At 34.0% G+C, this 19,511-nt stretch overlaps 1 protein-coding gene across 6 annotated transcripts in view; it reads left to right on the forward strand.

Annotated features, from left to right (window-relative positions):
• FXR1 (FMR1 autosomal homolog 1) overlaps positions 1-19,511 on the forward strand; it is a 65,670-nt gene that overhangs the window by 39,265 nt on the left and 6,894 nt on the right. For 4 of the 6 annotated variants that reach the window (XM_047731221.1, XM_047731228.1, XM_047731242.1 and 1 more), the window contains exons 7-13: positions 311-427; positions 1,605-1,775; positions 3,625-3,703; positions 7,376-7,485; positions 11,853-11,939; positions 13,252-13,459; positions 18,631-18,834. In XM_047731221.1, coding sequence (XP_047587177.1) covers positions 311-427; positions 1,605-1,775; positions 3,625-3,703; positions 7,376-7,485; positions 11,853-11,939; positions 13,252-13,459; positions 18,631-18,834 — 976 coding nt within the window. The remainder of the gene's footprint in view (positions 1-310; positions 428-1,604; positions 1,776-3,624; positions 3,704-7,375; positions 7,486-11,852; positions 11,940-13,251; positions 13,460-18,630; positions 18,835-19,511) is intronic. The other 2 variants (XM_047731233.1, XM_047731236.1) reach the window with 1 other exon arrangement.

A 19,511-nucleotide genomic window follows, 5' to 3' on the forward strand; every position in this document is an offset into this window, starting at 1 on the left:
TAAAATGTTAATTTCTATCTTCTGTGGAAGAAAAAAATCTTAATAAGGCATTCTGAACAACATGATATTATGAATTTGTGGGATCCTGGATCCGCCTCTGCCCTCCTAACCCCAATCATAATTTGAATAGCAGAACTAAATAATGGAATTCAGAAAGGGGATTGGGGAGTAGGATTGCCTTTGGGAGGGGGAAATGGTGGGGAGAAAAGTGTAGTAGATGAGGATCAAGCAAGGTTTTATGTGGAAGGTTCTTGTTTGTATTGTCTTGAAAAATAAGATTATTTTGAGTGATTAACTTGTTTGTTTATAGTCTGCCAGTGAAGCAACTGTGAAGAGAGTAAATATTTTAAGTGACATGCATTTGCGAAGTATTCGTACGAAGTTGATGCTTATGTCCAGAAATGAAGAAGCCACTAAGCATTTAGAAGTAAGTGGGTTTATCAGAGTTTTTTTGTGTGTCCCATTTAGTTTCACAAGTATATTAATCAAGTTCCCTACCTTAAACTGCTTGACTATTAAAAGGGACCTTGGGACCTGTTTTGGGGCTGATTCCAGGCGTCATTGTGCCCTTAGAGCAATTTTTTTTTTTTCCTGTTACTTTCCCCAAATAGCTTTTGTTTGCTAAATACCTATTGAGTTTTTTGTTAGGACATAGATAACGGGTGCCAGAGAACTTAGAAACTCATTAGGGATATCCAGTAGAACTATATTACTAGTTTTTCTTTACTCTGTCCTTAACTTTTTTTTTTAACTACCCTGTCAGCTGTTACTCATAACACACTTCCATTAGTTAACTGTGCACTATAATAACTGTTAGGTAAGAGGAGAAGAGGACACATAGCATGTAGGTTCTAAAAAAGAGCCTATTACTGCTTTTTTATCCCATCCTAAGGTACTCCTCTGTTTTCTCCTATTCTTCATTGCCACACTATTGGAGAACTTATATCAGTAATTCCAGAAAATTGTTTTAGAATTAACTATTTTCTGTAATCATGATTATATAGACTTAGCAAACTGTTTTTTCCCCTTCTATTATATGATCCCAAAGGAGTATTCTTTAATTTTTTCCTAGTTCTTTTTGTTTTTTTTTTAACATTATGGTTACATTTACAACATAAGATTTTACACCTTACCATTTTAAAGTGTAGAGTTCAGTTGTGTTGTCTGTTCATGTTGTTAATCAACCAATTTTGAGAACTTTTCGTTTTGCAAAACTGAAACTATATCCACTAGACAGCAACTTCCTATACCTACCCCCCCCCCAACCCCTCAGGTAACCACCATTCTACTTTTTGTTTCTATAAATTTGACTACTCTAGAAATGTCATGTAAGTGGAATCATAGAGTATTCTTTTTTGTTGTTGTTGTTACCAGCTTACTTCACTAAGCACAGTGTCCTCAATCCACATTGTAGCATGTGTCAAAATTTCCTTTTGAAGGCTAAATAATTTTGTATGCATATATCTCATTTTGTTTATCTGTTTAGTGCACATTTGGTTTGCTTTTACTTCTTGATGATTATTACTACTACAAACATGGATATATGAAAAACCATTTGTTTTTGATCTTTTGTAATAGAAATTTTAATATACCTCTTTTACTAGTGCACAAAACAACTTGCAGCAGCTTTTCATGAGGAATTTGTTGTGAGAGAAGATTTGATGGGCCTGGCAATAGGAACACATGGTAGTAACATACAGCAAGCTAGGAAGGTTCCTGGAGTTACAGCTATTGAGCTAGATGAAGATACTGGAACATTTAGAATCTATGGAGAGGTAAGCTAATGTCTGTCAGTAACTTTTTTTAAAGAATTTTTTTGTTAGTAACTTTATTATAACTTGCTTGATTATATATTATTTAGAATTTCAGTTTCCCAGTAAAATAGTTTTAAAAATCAGTCAGCCCCAGTAACCATTACATGTGTGCAGGTAGACTGAAGAACTGTTGTATTATATGGGTCAATAAAAGATTTATAGAGTATTTAATACATACTGTTCTTGGAAGTTTAAGCAACTGCTTCTGATTTTAACTCAGTTTTATGTGCATTACAAATAATTTGCTTTTTTTGAGTGCTTACTGTGCCAGACACTGGCAACTGTGAATAGCATATAATAGAGGAGCTTTTGAAGAACTTGATTTTGGATAATATTTTGTCACTGGTTAATTATGACATTTGTTTGAATTAGAAAATAACAAATCTGAGAAATAATTCAGACTTTCCTTAAGACCATTCTTCACATTAGAAAAAGTGGATGAGGTTTTTAGGGTGATGATTTCAAGTCTTAACTTTTTTTTTTTTTTTTTTTTTAAGATATTTATTAGAGGGGTGCTTGGGTGGCTCAGTTGTTGGGCATTTGCCTTTGGCTTGGGTCGTGGTCTCAGGGTCCTGGGATCAAGGCCTACGTTCGGCTCTCTGCTCCGCGGTGAGTCTTCTACCTCACTTTCCCCTCTGCTCTCCTTTCTCTATTAAATAAATTTTTAAAAATCTTAAGAAAAAGAGAAGATATTTATGAGCGTGTGTGCGTCTGAGTTAAAGAGCACAAGTGAAGGGGGAGGGGCAGACAGAGACAAGCCAACTCCTTACTGAGCAGAGAGCCCAGTCCATCCTAGCAACTTGGGATCATGACCTGAGCCTAAGGTAGACACTTAACCAATTGAGTCTCTGAGGCACCCCTCACATCTTGACTTTTCATGCATAGTTCTTCTCATGAAAAGTTGGGTCATAAAGTGAATTAGTAGAGGCCTGATTTTTTTATTTTATTTCTGAAACCTTTGGAGCCACACTACCTGATTGGAATCGTCTCTACCAAGTGAGTGAACTTGGAGAAAGTTACTTAACTTCTCTGCATAATTTTCCTAATTTTAAAATGAAAATAGTTGTGCTTACATTGCAGTTTGTGAGGATTAAAAATGCTTAAAAATTTTTTGTGTTATATGACATGATGGGTGCATGATATAATTCATCTATGGGCTATTAAAGAACACACAGTAAAAGTGGAAGGTGACTTCCTGAGAACTATAGATTCCCTGTAGAGAGGCTCCCTTCTCTCCAGTCTTCAGTCTTTTAAAATTATACCAGTTAGAAGTAAGGAATTTTAATCTTATCAGTAGGTACTTTTAAAAAGTATCTCCACAAAAACAGCTTTTAAAATAATTTATGTTGAGAATGAAAAAAAAAGTGTGACAGTGTAGACAATATGATTAATTTGTATTTAACATTCACCTAGAGAAACTTAACATGGGAGTATGGACCGAATATATTTAGGATTGGGTTAAAATTTGGCTAACATAAGTAAGGTAAATTCTGTTTTCTCAACTTAGGGGTTTTTCCCCCTTCCCTTAGAGATACTCTTATAGTATGTTTTTTTTTCCTAGCCTCTTAATAATTTTTTTTTTCTTTATAAAGTACTTCATGAATTATTTGACCTGAAATGTCACTTTAGTGGGCTGAACAGAATCTTGTACTAGAACATAATAATTCAGAATTTCTCATTTCTTGTGTGTGTGTGTTTTTTTTTTTGTTTTGTTTTGTTTTTTTTTTTTGTTTTTGTTTTTGGTTTTTTTTTTTTTTTTTTGATTGGGGTTTTCTTAAGGGTTATATTTTATGTTTATTTTCTCCTGCAGAGTGCTGATGCTGTAAAAAAGGCTAGAGGTTTCTTGGAATTTGTTGAGGATTTTATTCAGGTTCCTAGGAATCTTGTTGGTAGGTATTTCTACTAAATGTTAAATAAGTTAAATGTTATTACTAATACAGCAATTTAATTGAAATTTAATCTTGTCTGATACTATATTTTATTTATAGTTACATGGAGCATTTGATAGCCTTACTTGTTCTCTATTTTTAGTAAAGTAGTATGTGACTTGTATCTCATTATTATCATATGATAAAGTAAAGATATTTCCTTCTGTACAGGGTGACTCTCTAATAAGACCCATGATTTTTGTAACAGTTCGTCATTACATTTTTTAAAAGCCATTTCACCCCTTGGGCTTGCTCTTCTTATTCACTTAATGTGTTTTTATCACTCATATGTCCATCAGAATTGTCATAGTATTTTTTGAGAAGGTGTTTGTGATATTTTTTTCTTTTGTTTAGTGCAGAAGAAAAAGTAAGAGTGGAGTAACAATAGGGTAATAAACTTCTACACAGTAGGCTGTGAATAAATAATAATTGGTTGTTGCAAAGGCATAGAATAAGGTAAGAAGTCAAGGGTAGGAGAGAAGAATGGTGATGATGATAGGAGGGGAGGTTTCACTTCTAAGTTTCTGACACCATTAATGGATATTATTTACCCATGGGCTGTAAGTTAAATGACAGTATTTGAGTGTGAAGCTGTAGTTAAAGGAGCATTACAGCTTGGGATGAGTTGTTTAATAGCTTTGTTATTAATATTCTCTACATCGGTGTTATCTGTCCTTTTAAATGCTGTTTGAAACAAATGGAAAAATTTTAGTCATATATTAAGTAAATACTCAGTGATTATCCTAAACCTTTAATAAAAAAGTAAGCATTAGCATAAAGCAAAGACATTTACTAGGAGGGGCTTGAGTTTTTGTCCACTGCTGTGTCTCATGAGTTTCTTGACCTCAGTGAAACAGGGCCTTTTGGACTCCCATTTATATATAATTTGGCCTGTTTTGCCTTTTGGAAATGATTTTTTGCTATATGTGTTCTATTGGTCTAACCCTGTTTAAAAAAAATTACAGAAAACCCCCCAGAACTTCCCACTTTAAAAAGATGTTTGTTCTGCCCAGTTAACAACTTAGTATACTCTGGGACAGTAATACTCTGGGACAAGAACTTGGACAGTTTCTTGGTATTCAGCTGTTATCCTCTTACTTTTCCCAAGCATTTGTATAGGTGTGACATACTGCCAGATAAGTAAGCTCCATATTATTGGTTCTTGTTCACTGTAGGTTGAACTGCTGGGGAGATGAGATGTTAAAATTGAGTGTAAGCTTGAAGTATTTCTGTATAATTCTAGCAAATGATTATAGATACAAAATATTATCAGATGTTTTTCATTGTCAAATGAAATCACTTTTGACAAGCTCCTTTTGAAAACGAATCCCCTATTTTCTTTAAGTCACAATTATTGACACCTATTGGTACTAACATTGTAGTTTCTGCTTTACAGAGCATAATTTAACTTAGGTTTTTTCACCTGTAAAACTGTTTTGGAGATGAGGGTGTGAAAGGAAATCAGGGTTCTTTTCAGTGCAGCAGTTCTATAGAAGATAGCCGTGGTCTTAGAGTTTTTGGTAGTGCTAATTTTGAGTAAAAATTCCTGATATTTCAGATATAAGGAAATTGGTTATTTTTGTAGTTCTCTGGTTTTTCTCTTTATTCATTTATCTGTGCAAAGATGTGAGTACTTGTCATATCTCTTTTTTCCTCTACTCTGTCTTGGTTTGCTTTGGTGAGTTGGGTTATTTGGGACTCTTCAGAAAATAGATATTAGCAGCAACTAGTGTATGTTGGAGAAAAACTCAAAGGTAGCATAACGATTTCTTGGTTGTTGTATATAATAATACTACATTTCCCTCCAAAATGTTTTATGGGTGAAGCAGTCTTTTGAAAAATAGTACATTTTTAGTCCCAAGTGAAAAAGAAAAAGTGGACTGAGGAGTAAAAAGGGAATGAGGACTACTTGGTGGGTAAGTTCAAGAGAATTCTCTTACACATTCAGGTTCTACGAATTCTAGACCCTGACCATTCCCACCCCTCCTAAGTCAGATGAAAAATATTATGTGAACATTAATTTAAAAATGAATTGAAACTTTTCACCTCCTGGAAGCCTTCCTTAATGACTTCTTTACTCTGTCCCTTCAGCATTTATGCTCAGTGCTCAATTTATACTACAGGTGTGCTTCAGTTTGTCAATATGCTTTGGAATTTAATGGAAATGATCAGTTAAAATATTGACGGTCTCTGGTGGGACTAAATAAAACTTGCAGGTAGGTCCCTGCCACAGACCCCAGAAGGGTGATGGATGTGCACTCACCACTGGTATAGTTCATAGAAGGAAGGGGCAAAGATTCTGGGGGAGGGATTATGATACATCAGTCTGATTATTGTTTTTTCGAAAAGACATTTGCTTATTTTTAGCAGGGTCAAGGATGGAGTTGCTGCTTGAGCTTCACTGTGTTAACAATGAAGGTTGCTTTTATATACTGCTGCTAGGGCTGCTCAGAGAAGACCTACATCATGTGAATTCCCTGTCCTACTCTATTTTTTCTTTGAACCTCTTCAATTGCTGCTGCTTTTAAACTTAGGGTTATTAATGGGGAAGGAGTTTTGAGAATAGGGAGAGAAAATCCTGTAATGATGTCTTTGCTGTATTGACCCATTTGCTCTTACTATTGTTGTTCCCTTATTCTTTAATGGAAACTATGTTCTCAAGCATGTGATAGGAATAACTTCCATTTTAACCTCTTTCAACCAAAATTAATTTATTCTGGAAATAGACTGCTGATTTAGTTAAAGAAGAATGAGGGACTTGGACTTAATAACTTTTATAAGGGATGCATCTGTTTCATACAGGGAAGGTTACCTGAATATTTACTTCTGTTACCAGGTAACACTGTCTAGTACTGCTTTGCTATTTTACAAGTTTGCTACCTTTGTAAGAGTTAAGTTCCTAAGGGGAAGAGAATTTTCTACCCTCCTTTTAGTTTCTCTTTTAGTTATAGGATACTAATAACTGCTGTTTGACACACTTAAATGTTAAGTGTGGAGAAGGTAAATAATTTGGATTTTATGTCAGTATATCATATTTCATATTTAGGAAGACTGCATACCATATACATACTATATGTATTTGTATAGCTGTGAAGTACTTAAAAACTGTGAAGAATGTTAAATGCAGATATTTTATTTTGTTGAGTATTCATTTTAAAAGTGTCTTTAAGTTACAGATGTGTTGTGGATGAATAGCAACTTGAATATGAAAGCAAGATTGAATTTGTTAACTTAAAAATACATAAACAAATTGGTATGATTAATGCCAAAATAAGTGTTTCATTTGCCTTTATTTATATGTCCAAGTTTTGGAATGGGTTGCATTGATATTTTAAAAATACAGAAATGATGTAGAGCACATTAAAAAAATGTTTTCGACTTGGAAAATGACTTAAGTGTGAGCAGCATTGTCAGTCCTAGTTAATAATAGCCTTAGGCGTTCTGAAGAGAAGGAAGTTTCAGATCAAGGATAAAATTCCTCTTTAGTTTTCAGGGTGAATATATTGAGAGTAAAAAGATGGAGCTTTGTTTGGTTTTTTAAATTTGATAGCAAGTCAAATTATTGGGGCTGGTATTGGAAGGATTAGCAGTACTGATTTTAACTTACTGTTATGTTTTTTTCTCTTATTAAAGGAAAAGTAATTGGAAAAAATGGCAAAGTTATTCAGGAAATAGTGGACAAATCTGGTGTGGTTCGGGTGAGAATTGAAGGAGACAATGAAAATAAACTACCTAGAGAAGATGTAAGTATTATGTGTAATTTAATTTGTCTTGCTTGCTTTTGTTTTCTTTTTTTTCTTTTTCTTTTTCTTTTTTTTTTTTTTTTTTTTTGTAAACTGTGTTCTATTCCTGGCTGACTTAATAATGTTATTTTATATTTTGGAGATCATTTTGGTGAGCTATATCTAGTCTCTGATGCAGTGGGTTTTTGTGTTTGTTTGTTTGTTTGTTTGTTTTTTAATTTTGTTCCTTATAATACTGCTTTCCATGCTCAAGAAAACAAGTCTTCTTTCAGTTGTGAGCCATGAGATCTCGGTTGGTTTCTCAGTACTTCAGTAAAAAGGCAATTTTTGATAAAATGGTTTCAGTTTGAGAATTTTAAGTTTTGTACTTAACAAAACTGTTATAAAGGAATTCTTAGTAAATAACCATGTACTTAAACCTATTTTAGAATCCGAAAACACCGATCATTTCTTAATTGAAATCTGTAACCTTTTATGTTGCTATTAATTGTGACAGCAACTTTCTGAAATTTCCTTTCCTGTCTCTTCTCACATGTTCATGTTTTGTCTACAATGCTGTTCTTTACTCCTCAAACATAACTTTAAGGATATCTTAACTTCGGTGGCTCCAGTGGCTTAAACTTTGTATGCCTGTGAATGAATATAAGGCAAGGATTTTCTACCAAATGATCTCTCAGGAAGCAGCTTCAGTTTTGCACAATGGATTATTGCTTGGAGAGCTCTTTAGCCTGTTGGAAAGAATGCGTCTTCCCTAGAAGAATGAAAACTGGTCAGAAATCTAGCCCAGATAACCTCATATCAAGTGTTGGATGTTGTAAAGATGCCTATTAAGGAGCCATTTCCTTTATTCCTTTTAATTAGAATGTAGAGACAAAAAAAAAAAAACGAAAAAAACAAATGAGGAGAAACACATGACTTAGTATTACAGACGTGAGTACTTGCAGCTGAGATTGGTTTCATCCTACACTGCTTCCAAAATTGCCATAAATCTCAAGTAACCTTTACTCTTAAAGCAACCCTTCCTCCTCTTGCCTTTGAGAGGAGTATTAAAATTGAGGTGTCATTAAAATTCAGACTTTTCCCCTTTAATACCCCCTAATTTTAATGTATAAAAGAATGGTGATCCATTTGGCATACAACCACTCCATAAAATTGGCTTGGATATCAAATGTTTATTGGTCAGGGCCTTATATGAGTCAACTAATAATTTCTTAGTTTGATATGAGTAACTGCTCTTTTAGATTGATTTATCCTTAGTTGCTTTCCAGTATTTAACACTTGTTGCAAAGCTAATTCTTTGAAGTCTTTTTTCATAAATAGGAACTTTCGTGTACTTCACTGTTTGTAGTTTTGGTTATTGTTACCACGTTTCTGTGCCAGGGTTAAGAAACTTAAATGCTTATAGAAACCAAGCAGATTATTAAATGATGAAGCAGGTTGTACTATACAAGCAAGATACAGGGATAAGAAGATACATGGTCTCTTTCTATAAAAGAAGCAGACGCTGCTTAGCTTTAATCTGGTTGCTATATCTTTCGATATTAAGAGAAGCTGGAAACTTACAATAATATACAAAATTTAAAAATTTTCAGAACATTGCATGTTAAATTTGAAGGTTGGTATTCACTTATTTGGGGCCACCCTTTCATAATTTAAGCTGTCAAAATCCCCTGACAGACTCTGTTGATAGCTTGTTTACACTGAAGTTTTTAGTGACCACCTTTAGCCTGAGATGACCTTGCCCACCTAGGTATCATAGCAGTTATTGTCTATATTATTACGTATTTAATGATTTTCTCTCAATCTTAAATTTTTTGTTATCTTACCAAGCCGCATTATGAACTCTGAGACCGAGAAATAAAGTCTGAATTCCCATATTCTCTTTTTCTCTGGCCCAATGACGTGTATGTACAGTTGCTCAATATTTTCAATCCGTTTTTAAGATTGGATTTGAGTTTTTCATTAAAAGAAATATACTTATGTAAAAGTTAGGGTATAGTGTGAAAAGCAAATGTATATCTATGTCCTGTATGTGTATCTCTCCTGTCTCCATTGTGTCTGATAGAATTTAGGCTGTTGTTGGTTGCCTTTTCATGTCTTTATTTTGCTACTAAAAATAGTGCTGCCGCAAATATCCCTTCATTGGAGAGTAAATTCCTGATCTTTTAAAATATCAAAGGGGTAAAAAGCATTTAAATTTTTAGACTTTAGTTTTCCCACACATTCTTTCCACCAGTGTCAGAAACGGGTCTATTTTCCACATACTTGCCAATAGAGAGTTTTAATTAGTGCCATTCCAGAAGGTGTATATGTTCTCTCTCTATATGCTTTAAAGACATTTGAATTTTTTTGTTAAGCAGCTTCTCTTTTGCATATTTTTTGTCTTTATTACTAAGTTATTAGAAGTTTTGCATTTTAAGGAAGCTAGTCTTTTTTTATTTGTAACAAATACTACTACTTTGATTATTTCCCCCAATATAAATTAAAAAAAATTTTTTTTGTTGTTTGGTTGTTTGTTTTTAGATTTTTTTCTGTATGACTTAAGATTTTCTGCATTTTGTCCTGCTTGGCAAGATATTTCCTACATATAGATCATTTTGAGATCCATTTATATTTCATTCTCCAGGTTTTTTTAAAAGTGTGTAAATTATTAACTCCTGATGGGAATTTTTGGGGGGGGGTGTAAGATATTAGAAACACGGATCCTGCTTTATTTTTCTGAAGTGCTAGTTGGTAATGTCAGTGCAATCTATTAAATATAAATAATCAGTTATTAGTATCTTTTTAAAAATCTAGAAATTTCGCTGAAATAACTTTTAGAAACAAATTTGTATATTCAGTATTAATCACTCTTTAAAATTTTTTATTATGGCTCAGTAGTGACCATTAAAATATTTTGTAAACTATGTGTCTCTAAGGTTATGTTCTTACCTATGCTTTTCTCTGGAGGTGGCTATTGGTGATAGCATCTCAAATTCAGGGTCAAGGTACATTGTATTTCTCTTATTCCTTACAGATAATCTGTCTGGAAAGATTTTCCCTTTTTTACCTACTTGGTAAAATTCTATTTGTTTTTGACATTTACTTTAATAATATTCTTAGGAGTTCCCCTTAAGTTTCCACATCTGGGGTGGCATAGTCCAAATTCTATTTAATATTCCTGTGTTTTTCATTGATAACACTAATGCTATGCATAATTCAGTAATGTTTAGTATCTTTTCTGAGATTGTGATTGCCTTTAGAATAGAGGCTTTGTTTTATTTATGCTTTTTCATTAGTGTAGATTCAGGCAAAGAACAAGTAGTTGTTACTTGGAATTAGGTAACTGGATATGAAATTGGCTGACTCATTTGCTAACTGTCTGACTTTGGGCAGATTGCTTTCTCACCTGTAAAACTGGGAGTATTTTTTTTAATTGGAGTATTTCTTAAAGTTACTTTCTAATGACTATTAAATTAGATACAGGTGTAGAATAATACACTCCTAGAAATATGGTATCTGCTTAAAACATTTTAGATCTTTATTTTTTTTAAACCCCTCCTTCATTTTTTATTAAATTTGCATTCATTCTTATCCCCCATGACGTATTGAGGACAGGGTCAAGACTTCTTACTTCCTAAGCTTAACTTATAGTCCTTTTTTTCATGCCCTCTTAAGCCAATCTGTTAAAATAGCTGTTAGGAACTCATCTGTAGAATTAAGAAAACGAGAGACACTGAAACTAGCTAGGGGAGTTTATTTAGGCTTTACTCATTTTTCCTTAGCCATTAGGAAGCTAGAAGTGTATTTTTTTGTAAATTGAGTGAAGTTAATCCTTTGATTTGCTTTAATATTGGTGACTAAATATTGGCCCATATCAGTATTTATTTTACATTGTGTAAATGTTTGTATGTGGCACTTCTGTTAATGGTCAGGAAGCACTACTTCCAGCACATAATAATTGACAGTTTTGTTATGTGAGCACATATTAAGGATAACCTACCTAATGTGCTTTACCTTTTTAAAACCATCACTACCAGGTGATCTGTCTGGTCTATAAATTTATACCAGTTTGAAGAAAAATTTCTTTAAAATGTGGTTTATATATGGAGAAGGACTGAATTAGAAATTAGAAAATCTGGTATTTTAAAAGTAATTTAAATTTTCAGCATACTTAAGTTGTAGGGCAAATGCAATGTGTTATTGAAAACCTATTTTAAATTCTATTGATTTTTTTTCCCTTAGCAGTTTATTTTTACATCTTGAATTTTAGTATTTAATTATAAATCCCTTGTTTTAGAAAAGTTTTCCAAATTATATATTTGTATGTGAAATTTAGGCTAGAACTTCGTTAAAGTATGAAATACTGAGGATGTGTTTTCTTACAGGGTATGGTTCCATTTGTATTTGTTGGCACTAAAGAAAGCATCGGAAATGTGCAAGTTCTTTTAGAGTATCATATTGCTTATTTGAAGGTTTGTATACTGTTCACATTCATATCACTGTTGCTTTATATGTTAAACTTTAAATTACATCAATTTTATATTTGTATTAAATTTCGGATCATCAGATATTTTTGTTAATTCAGCTTCCGATTTACTGTGTTCTCTTATATGAGAATTTAGGAGTAAAAGGTCTGTTGCCATAATAAAATTACTGGTCTTACGCACATTGTTTCTCTTTTTCTCTGAACTTTTACATTCTTTCCTTACTGTTTAAGAAATGGTCTCACTTGTGTTCCTGTAGTTTGTCATCACCTTACGTATATATGTGTGTTATACTGAAACCATTTTGTTTTTAGCTTGATGTTTTAAATGCAAATGGGGCAGGGAGTAAGATGGGCTTTCTTCATAACTGTGGTATTTGATCAGAGGTGATACCCCATAGCCATCATTTGATAATTCGTAACCATAAATTATTAAAAGTTGGAATTGTCATTTTCTACTTTTATTACTAGGTTTCTCTTCTGATACCCTCCGCACCTCTGTCTCCAGTAGGTTTTCCTTTTAGTCACTCTGTCATTGCTGCTATGTTAATATTTTAAAAGCACACATGATGATGTCATTCTTTTAAAACTCATGTTTATAATCTCCATTCAGTTTGGCATTTTAAAGCCCATGCTTTATCTTCCAGTACTCTACTACTTCTTAGCCAGGAGCTTTGGTCTCATCACCTTACCTTCATATTCTGTGTGACCTCGGTTTCTGAATGACCAAGTCTCCTAATTCATCTAGGCCACAACTCAGGTGTCACCGTTTTGATGGAAAAGTAGGTTAATAGTCCCTCTCATACATGGCACCTGTATTTCACTTATCAGAGTTTTAATTTCTTGAGGGCTGAGTCTGGTAATATCATGTAATTATTTGCTAATTAACAAAACATTCGTCCGTTCATTCATTGTGCCAGAACTAAAACTTGAACTGTGAATATTGTTCTAGCATAAAAAACATTTATTCTTCTCTGTAAGCACCAAAAGATAGTTTCTTTTAGGCTTGTCTATTAAACATAACCCTTGAAGGTGGAGAGTCGTTTTTCTCTATATTGTGTGCTTTGTAGCACTTAGCATACTCAGTGCTTACCAAGGTATTCAGTAAATGTTCAGTGAAATGAGTCAGCAGATCACCTTGTGAATTCTATTTACTAGGTACACAGTTGTATTTTACCAAATAATTGACTAAGATCACAGCTTCTTTCATTGGTAGGGGGTATAGTTTTAACTGTAGGTTTTAAGAAGGTAAAAATGGTATGACAAAGAATATTTACCCTTTTTTGTTTTGCTTATTACAGGAAGTAGAACAGCTAAGAATGGAACGCCTACAGATTGATGAACAGCTACGACAGATTGGTATGGGTTTCAGACCTTCTTCCACCAGAGGGCCTGAAAAAGAAAAAGGATATGCCACTGATGAAAGTACCGTCTCTTCTGTACAAGGTTCTAGGTCTTATAGTGGAAGAGGCAGAGGTCGTCGGGGCCCTAATTACACCTCCGGTTATGGTAAAAAAAAGTTTTTTTTTTTTGTTAGTTGTTTTAGTTTAGACACTTCAAAACTTTTTGCTCAGTGTTATTTAGTTTGTTATTCTGTCTTGGCTTTGGGGGCAGGAGATAGTTTTGAGATATGTCTGTGGTAGTGAAGGCATAGTTTATGTTAATGATATAAAAGGTATATGATGTTCCAAGCCACTTTGTAATGAGATCAAACATTGACATTTTGTTAAGTTGGCAGTTCATGATCATTTTTGTTCTAAGTATTTAGAGTAAATCTAGGTGGCATTTCTATATACATATTTGTACACAAAAATGTTTACATATCAAAAACCTAGTAATTGTGATGATACTGCTAGGAATCTTTTGCCTACTCTCTAGGAAAGTAATAATGAAAAATAATGCTAATCAGTGTGCCAACGTTGTTATTAGTACATCTGTACTAGCTTTATAAAATACACTTTATTGGCTCACTTGGCAGTTTTGAATATAAATATCTCACATCTGGAATTATTTTATGAAATAACACTTCATTAAAATGAGGGCTTTTTTAAAAAGCCAGAACCAAATTAACATTTTATAAATGAATATTTTTCTAAAGTGTATTTCAGTGTGAGGATGGGGCCCTAGCCCACGTAGGAAGGGGCCAGTGGATGGTGGTGGTCAACAATTCTCTAATCCTGAATTTTCACTTATTCTTCTTCAGCTTTGGAGTTGTTCCATTTTTCTGCATTTGGAGTTGGATCTTAGCAGTGACCTGATTTTTGTCTTCCCTCATTCTCTTCCCTTTCTCTTTCCTTCTCTTTTCTCCATTCCTCTGTGCTCATGATAACTGCTTTAGAAAAAATAATTCATAAGTGTTTTCCAAAATAGAAGGCATTTAGGGAAAAATGGATAAACAAAGCTTACAGTGTGCAGATTGCACACCCAGATTTCATGTTTGAAGGATCATCTAGTGATTCCAGAACTATATTAAATTTGCCTTTTATTGTTGTGTAGCTGAAGGGTTAATTATACCTTCCCTTTCATATATTTCCATGTTCTCATTTCTTGATAGTTTTTATTATTTAAAGTTAACTATTGAAACTTGAAAGCAACATTCTAGTAAAGTAAGTGCTTATTAGCATTTGAAGGGCAGAAAATTGTGAAGTACTACTGTATTTCCTGAAAATACGTTTACTACAAAAGACAATTAACCAGTAATTTCTTTTAAGGATTTTATTTATTTACTTGTCAGACACAAGTGAGAGAGGGAACACAAGCAGGGGGAGTGGGAAAGGGGGAAGCAGGCTTCCCACTGAGCGGGGTGTCTGACTCAGGGCTCGATCCCAGAACCCTGGGATCATCATGACCCGAGCCCAAGACAGATGCTTAATGACTGAACCACCCAGGCGCCCTGACAATTAATCGGTAATTAAAGAGAAATTATAGTGAATGATTCTGGAAGTACAGATTACTGGTACAGATAATCATATTTGGCTTTTTCGATGATAGGATGATGAATTCATTGAAGACTTTTATAAGCCTCTGTGGGAAGTCAGCTTACTGATGAGGCCAGTCTTTTTGCAAAATGCCTTTGTTGACAGTAGATAAAATTTTTGAGTTAGATAGTAAGTTGTAATGAGTGGTAGAGGAATAACATCTGGATTGAAGGTTATGCAAGTTGTTCAGTAGATGGCACTCTTACCTCTGAAACTTTGCAGACTGGTCATAGTGTTACATTTCTTGAAATAACTATTGAATTTAAGTGAGCTTGAGAGAAAAACCATTTGAATTTGGTTATAGATCATCTCTTACCTACTTAATATCAGGATATTTAGGTGATAATATGTAAGTTGTAGAAGAAACATTTGTTCAGGGGTGCCTGGGTGGCTCAGTGGGTTAAAGCCTCTGCCTTTGGCTCAGGTCATGATCCCAGGGTCCTGGGATCCAGCCCCGGGGTAGGGCTCTCTGCTCAGCAGGGAGCCTGCTTCCTCCTCCCTCTCTCTGCCTGCCTCTCTGCCTACTTGTGATGTCTGTCAAATAAATAAATAAAATCTTTAAAAAGAAACATTTGTTCATAGTGTCTCTCAAGTTGGTATTTTCCTTAGAGTGGGTGATGTTTTAAAGCTAATGGGCAACATTTTAAGACACAAAATAAGTCTTAAAATGAATGGATGACATGTTGAAGTTGATGAAATATAGTACTTAGCTATTAAGTTTAATGTACGTGAACATTGAAAAAGGATGTGAAGTGTCTTCAGGCGTGATTTTAGAAGTTTCAGAGAGGGGAAAATCTGATGTACAATTCTGTTTAAAACAGGTTTTATTTGTTGGAGTCATTAAAAATTGGATTAGTTTCATGAATCATTTTAGACCTGTTCTCTTTTTTCATTTTAGAGCTCTATTTTAAAAAAATTTTGGGTTCATGAACTTAATATTTTACAAAATTAAGAGATGGTTGTAGTGATTTCAGCAGTGTTTTGATGCTTTAACAAATCTCAAACTTAAAAGCTTAACATAAATTTTTTTATCTTACAGTTTTCTAGGTCAGAAGTCAAACATGAGCCTCAGTGGGCTAAATTTTTGTTTTTTAAAGATTTTATTTATTTGAGAGAGAGTGAAAGAGAGCACAAGATGGGAGAGGGTCAGAGGGGGAACCAGACTCCTTGCTGAGCAGGGAGCAGGATGTGGGATTTGATCCTGTGACTATGGGATCATCATCTGAGAGAAGGCAGTCACTTAACCAGTGGAGAGCCACCCAGGCACCCTCAGTTGTCTAAAATTGTCAGCAGGACTGTGTGTCTTTCTTTGAGGTTCTAGAATAGAATCTGATCCTGTAACAGCTTCTAGAGACAACCTTCATTCCTTTTGCATGTGACGCCCTCCCTCTTGTCTTGTAAAGCCAGTGACTGCAAAGTTCTGCTCTCTCTTTGGTTCTCTGCAGCTGAGATTCATATGGTTAGTTTGGCCTCACCTGAATAATCCATGATAATTCCTCTACTTCAGTATCCTTAACCTTATCATATCTGCAAAGTCGTTTTGCCATTCCAGAAACATTTAAGCTTTTTAAAATATGGCTAAAGCAAGAACATTAGCCAGTTCATTAGCCCTTTTTGTTTTTGACTTTAGTATGTCTTATCTGTCGAAATCTATTTATGTTTTAGACCACTCCCCTAAGTATTTAGAATAATAGATTAAGGTAAAGTTTAGCAAAAATTTCCTTGCTTGTGATAATGAGTTAAATATTATGCTCTATTTCCGGAGAAAATAAAATAGGGACATTTGTAAAAATCTTAAAAATGAAATACTTATCTTCACATTTTGGTAATGTTTTCATGTACTTGTCAGTAAATTGAGAAATTCTTACACATTCCAAAAGGTGTATTCATGACTCTTGGAACGATAAATTGCCATTATTCTAACAAATCTTGACATCATTTAATACATTTTTTGTCATTTGGAGAGATAAATGTTTGGGAGATTCATTTTCTTTTGTGAGATCCTCAGTCCCAGACACTTGGGAATACTAGAAATTTGCTATATTTTTTCCCTAAAATATAGTTCCAGTGTATTAATCATTTTTATATAATTGAGTGGTTACATCCATATTTTTTAAAAAAGAATTACCTGTAAAGGAGAAAGGAAGTTGTTAGGCTCCTTCATTTGTTAAATTTTATTTTGGGTACCTTAATACTACTTTTGTACATTGGAAGAGTTCTTACGTTTTACTTTCATCATCAAGGGACTTGAGTTTAAATGTAGGGAACTTGTAGTTTATCATGGAATTACCTTTATTTAGGAGATAAACAAAGGAACTTCAAAATCATGCAACAGATTCGTTTCTCTCAAGAGAGGTTTGTTATGCACATTGTTAGGTGTCTGGGGGCACTTAGAGGTCCACTGTTTTAAATACAGACCAAGTGAGTTGTAAATCCAGTGGGTTGTAAATCCAAAGGGGGAAAAAAATGGAAGACAACACATGACAACATTGCATGATAGACACACATTGCTTTTAAGGAAATAAAAGGAGAGAAGAGGTCTGTTTTCAGTTAAAATGGTCTGAAACTAGGAATTGAACTGGGCTTTGAAGGAGATAGATTTGGACATATACGATAAGAAGGGGTGGAAGTGGCATCCCAGAATTAAATATTAGATGTGGGAGTGAGTATTACAGTGATTGAGTTATCTAAATCTGGCACTATTAATTGTGATATAATAGTAATGATGTTGCAGGCTTTTATAGAATATTTGCGTTGTTTAAATTTTTAAAAGGTCAGTATTAAAATAGGTCATTGAAACCTTAGAAATACTCTGTCAACCTTTAGAGTCATGATGAATTTTTCTTTTGTCAGGTTAAAGTTGTATTCTCAGCATTCTTAAAATTTGTAATTTCACATAGTGTATTCTAATTTAAGCCACAGTTGCTCGTAAAACATAATTATTTTATGTACAGCCACTAAAAATACACTCTAAGTTTATAAGAGACCATCAGTTATAAGAAACATTGTGATTTGAGAGATGGTAAGGGGCGCCTGGGTGGCTCAGTGGGTTAAGCCGCTGCCTTCGGCTCAGTCATGATCCCAGGGTCCTGGGATCAAGCCCCACATTGGGCTCTCTGCTCAGCGGGGTGCCTGCTTCCTCCTCTCTCTCTGCCTGCCTCTCTGCCTACTTGTGATCTCTCTCTGTCAAATAAATAAATAAAATCTTAAAAAAAAAAAAGTGTGAAAAATGTGCTTCCTAGAATCACTGAAATAATGGGGGAGCACAGTATAATTAAACTGTTGCTTTTTCTAAATACAATTAAATTTGCTTTTAAATATTGGGTAGCAGTTTTATTATACTAATTTGTTTTTAAAACAGAAATTGGCCAAATTTGTTTTACTATTTTCCCATACTAACTGCATTTGCATATTATATATGTAAAGTTTTGTGTGTTTTCTATAATACTGTATTGGCTCTGTTTCTGCACATCCAAACCAGTTTTTAATTTTCCACTAGTAGATTCTGTATTACTAATCCAGTATTAACATGTAGTTGTTTCTTAGTAAATTTCAAACTCAGTTTTTATTTAGCTTTCTTTGAATCAGCCAATTAAGGTTATTAAAATAATGATTTGTAGGAAATAATTTTGGAAAATTTCACTCCTCTTTTTCCCTTTAAAAAAAATTGGAATCTAATTGGCCTATGTTCTCTTTCCCAAGGTACAAACTCTGAGCTGTCTAACCCCTCTGAAACAGAATCTGAGCGTAAAGATGAGCTGAGTGATTGGTCATTGGCAGGAGAAGATGATCGGGAGAGCCGACATCAGCGTGACAGCAGGAGACGCCCAGGAGGAAGAGGGAGAAGTGTTTCAGGGGGTCGAGGTCGTGGTGGACCACGTGGTGGCAAATCCTCCATCAGTTCTGGTAGTTTTTTATATACTATGTCAGCATCCTTACTTTGTAAACAGTATAACTTATTCAAGCTAATTCATTTCCCAAGACCACCCATTTTGGGAAGTGTCTTCTCGTTGAGGAAAGTTGTGGAGCATATGACAAGATAAGGAGAAACTAGGGTGTTTCTTAGTGAAGGTTTAGCTAGAATATTCAGGTCAGAGAAATTTTGGTTGACTGATTCTCTCTTTTGATAGTCTAAGATTTCTTTCTCTAATTTTGGGGGGCTTATGTAATTAGAGTGTTTTTCTTCCCTAGAGTATTTGGGTTATATATTTGTTTGCCAGACCAACCCAGAAAATTCTAATGCACAGAAAGATCTAAGTAACTTTACATACTTAATATTGAAAATTAATTTAGAGGAATTTTTGCTTTACTATGTACTATTTTGGGAACAGAGGAAAAATTGTGAAATTAAAAATTTTTTTTAACTGTTTGAGGAATTGAGCGGTCAAGAAGGCTGTTTAGAAGACTGAAAACTGAGGTGCATAAGCAACTTTTTACTCATGTCTTTTTATAGGAGTTGAGAGAATGTTTTTCTTAGTATAATGGTTTAGAGGGGAGAATTGTCAGCAGTATGTGGACTAGATGATATCAGATACAACCTTTACATATTTTTTTGTATACCACTTTAAGGAAACCACTCTTAA

This window comes from Lutra lutra, chromosome 1 (genome assembly GCF_902655055.1).
Source record: "Lutra lutra chromosome 1, mLutLut1.2, whole genome shotgun sequence".
NCBI lineage: Eukaryota > Metazoa > Chordata > Mammalia > Carnivora > Mustelidae > Lutra > Lutra lutra.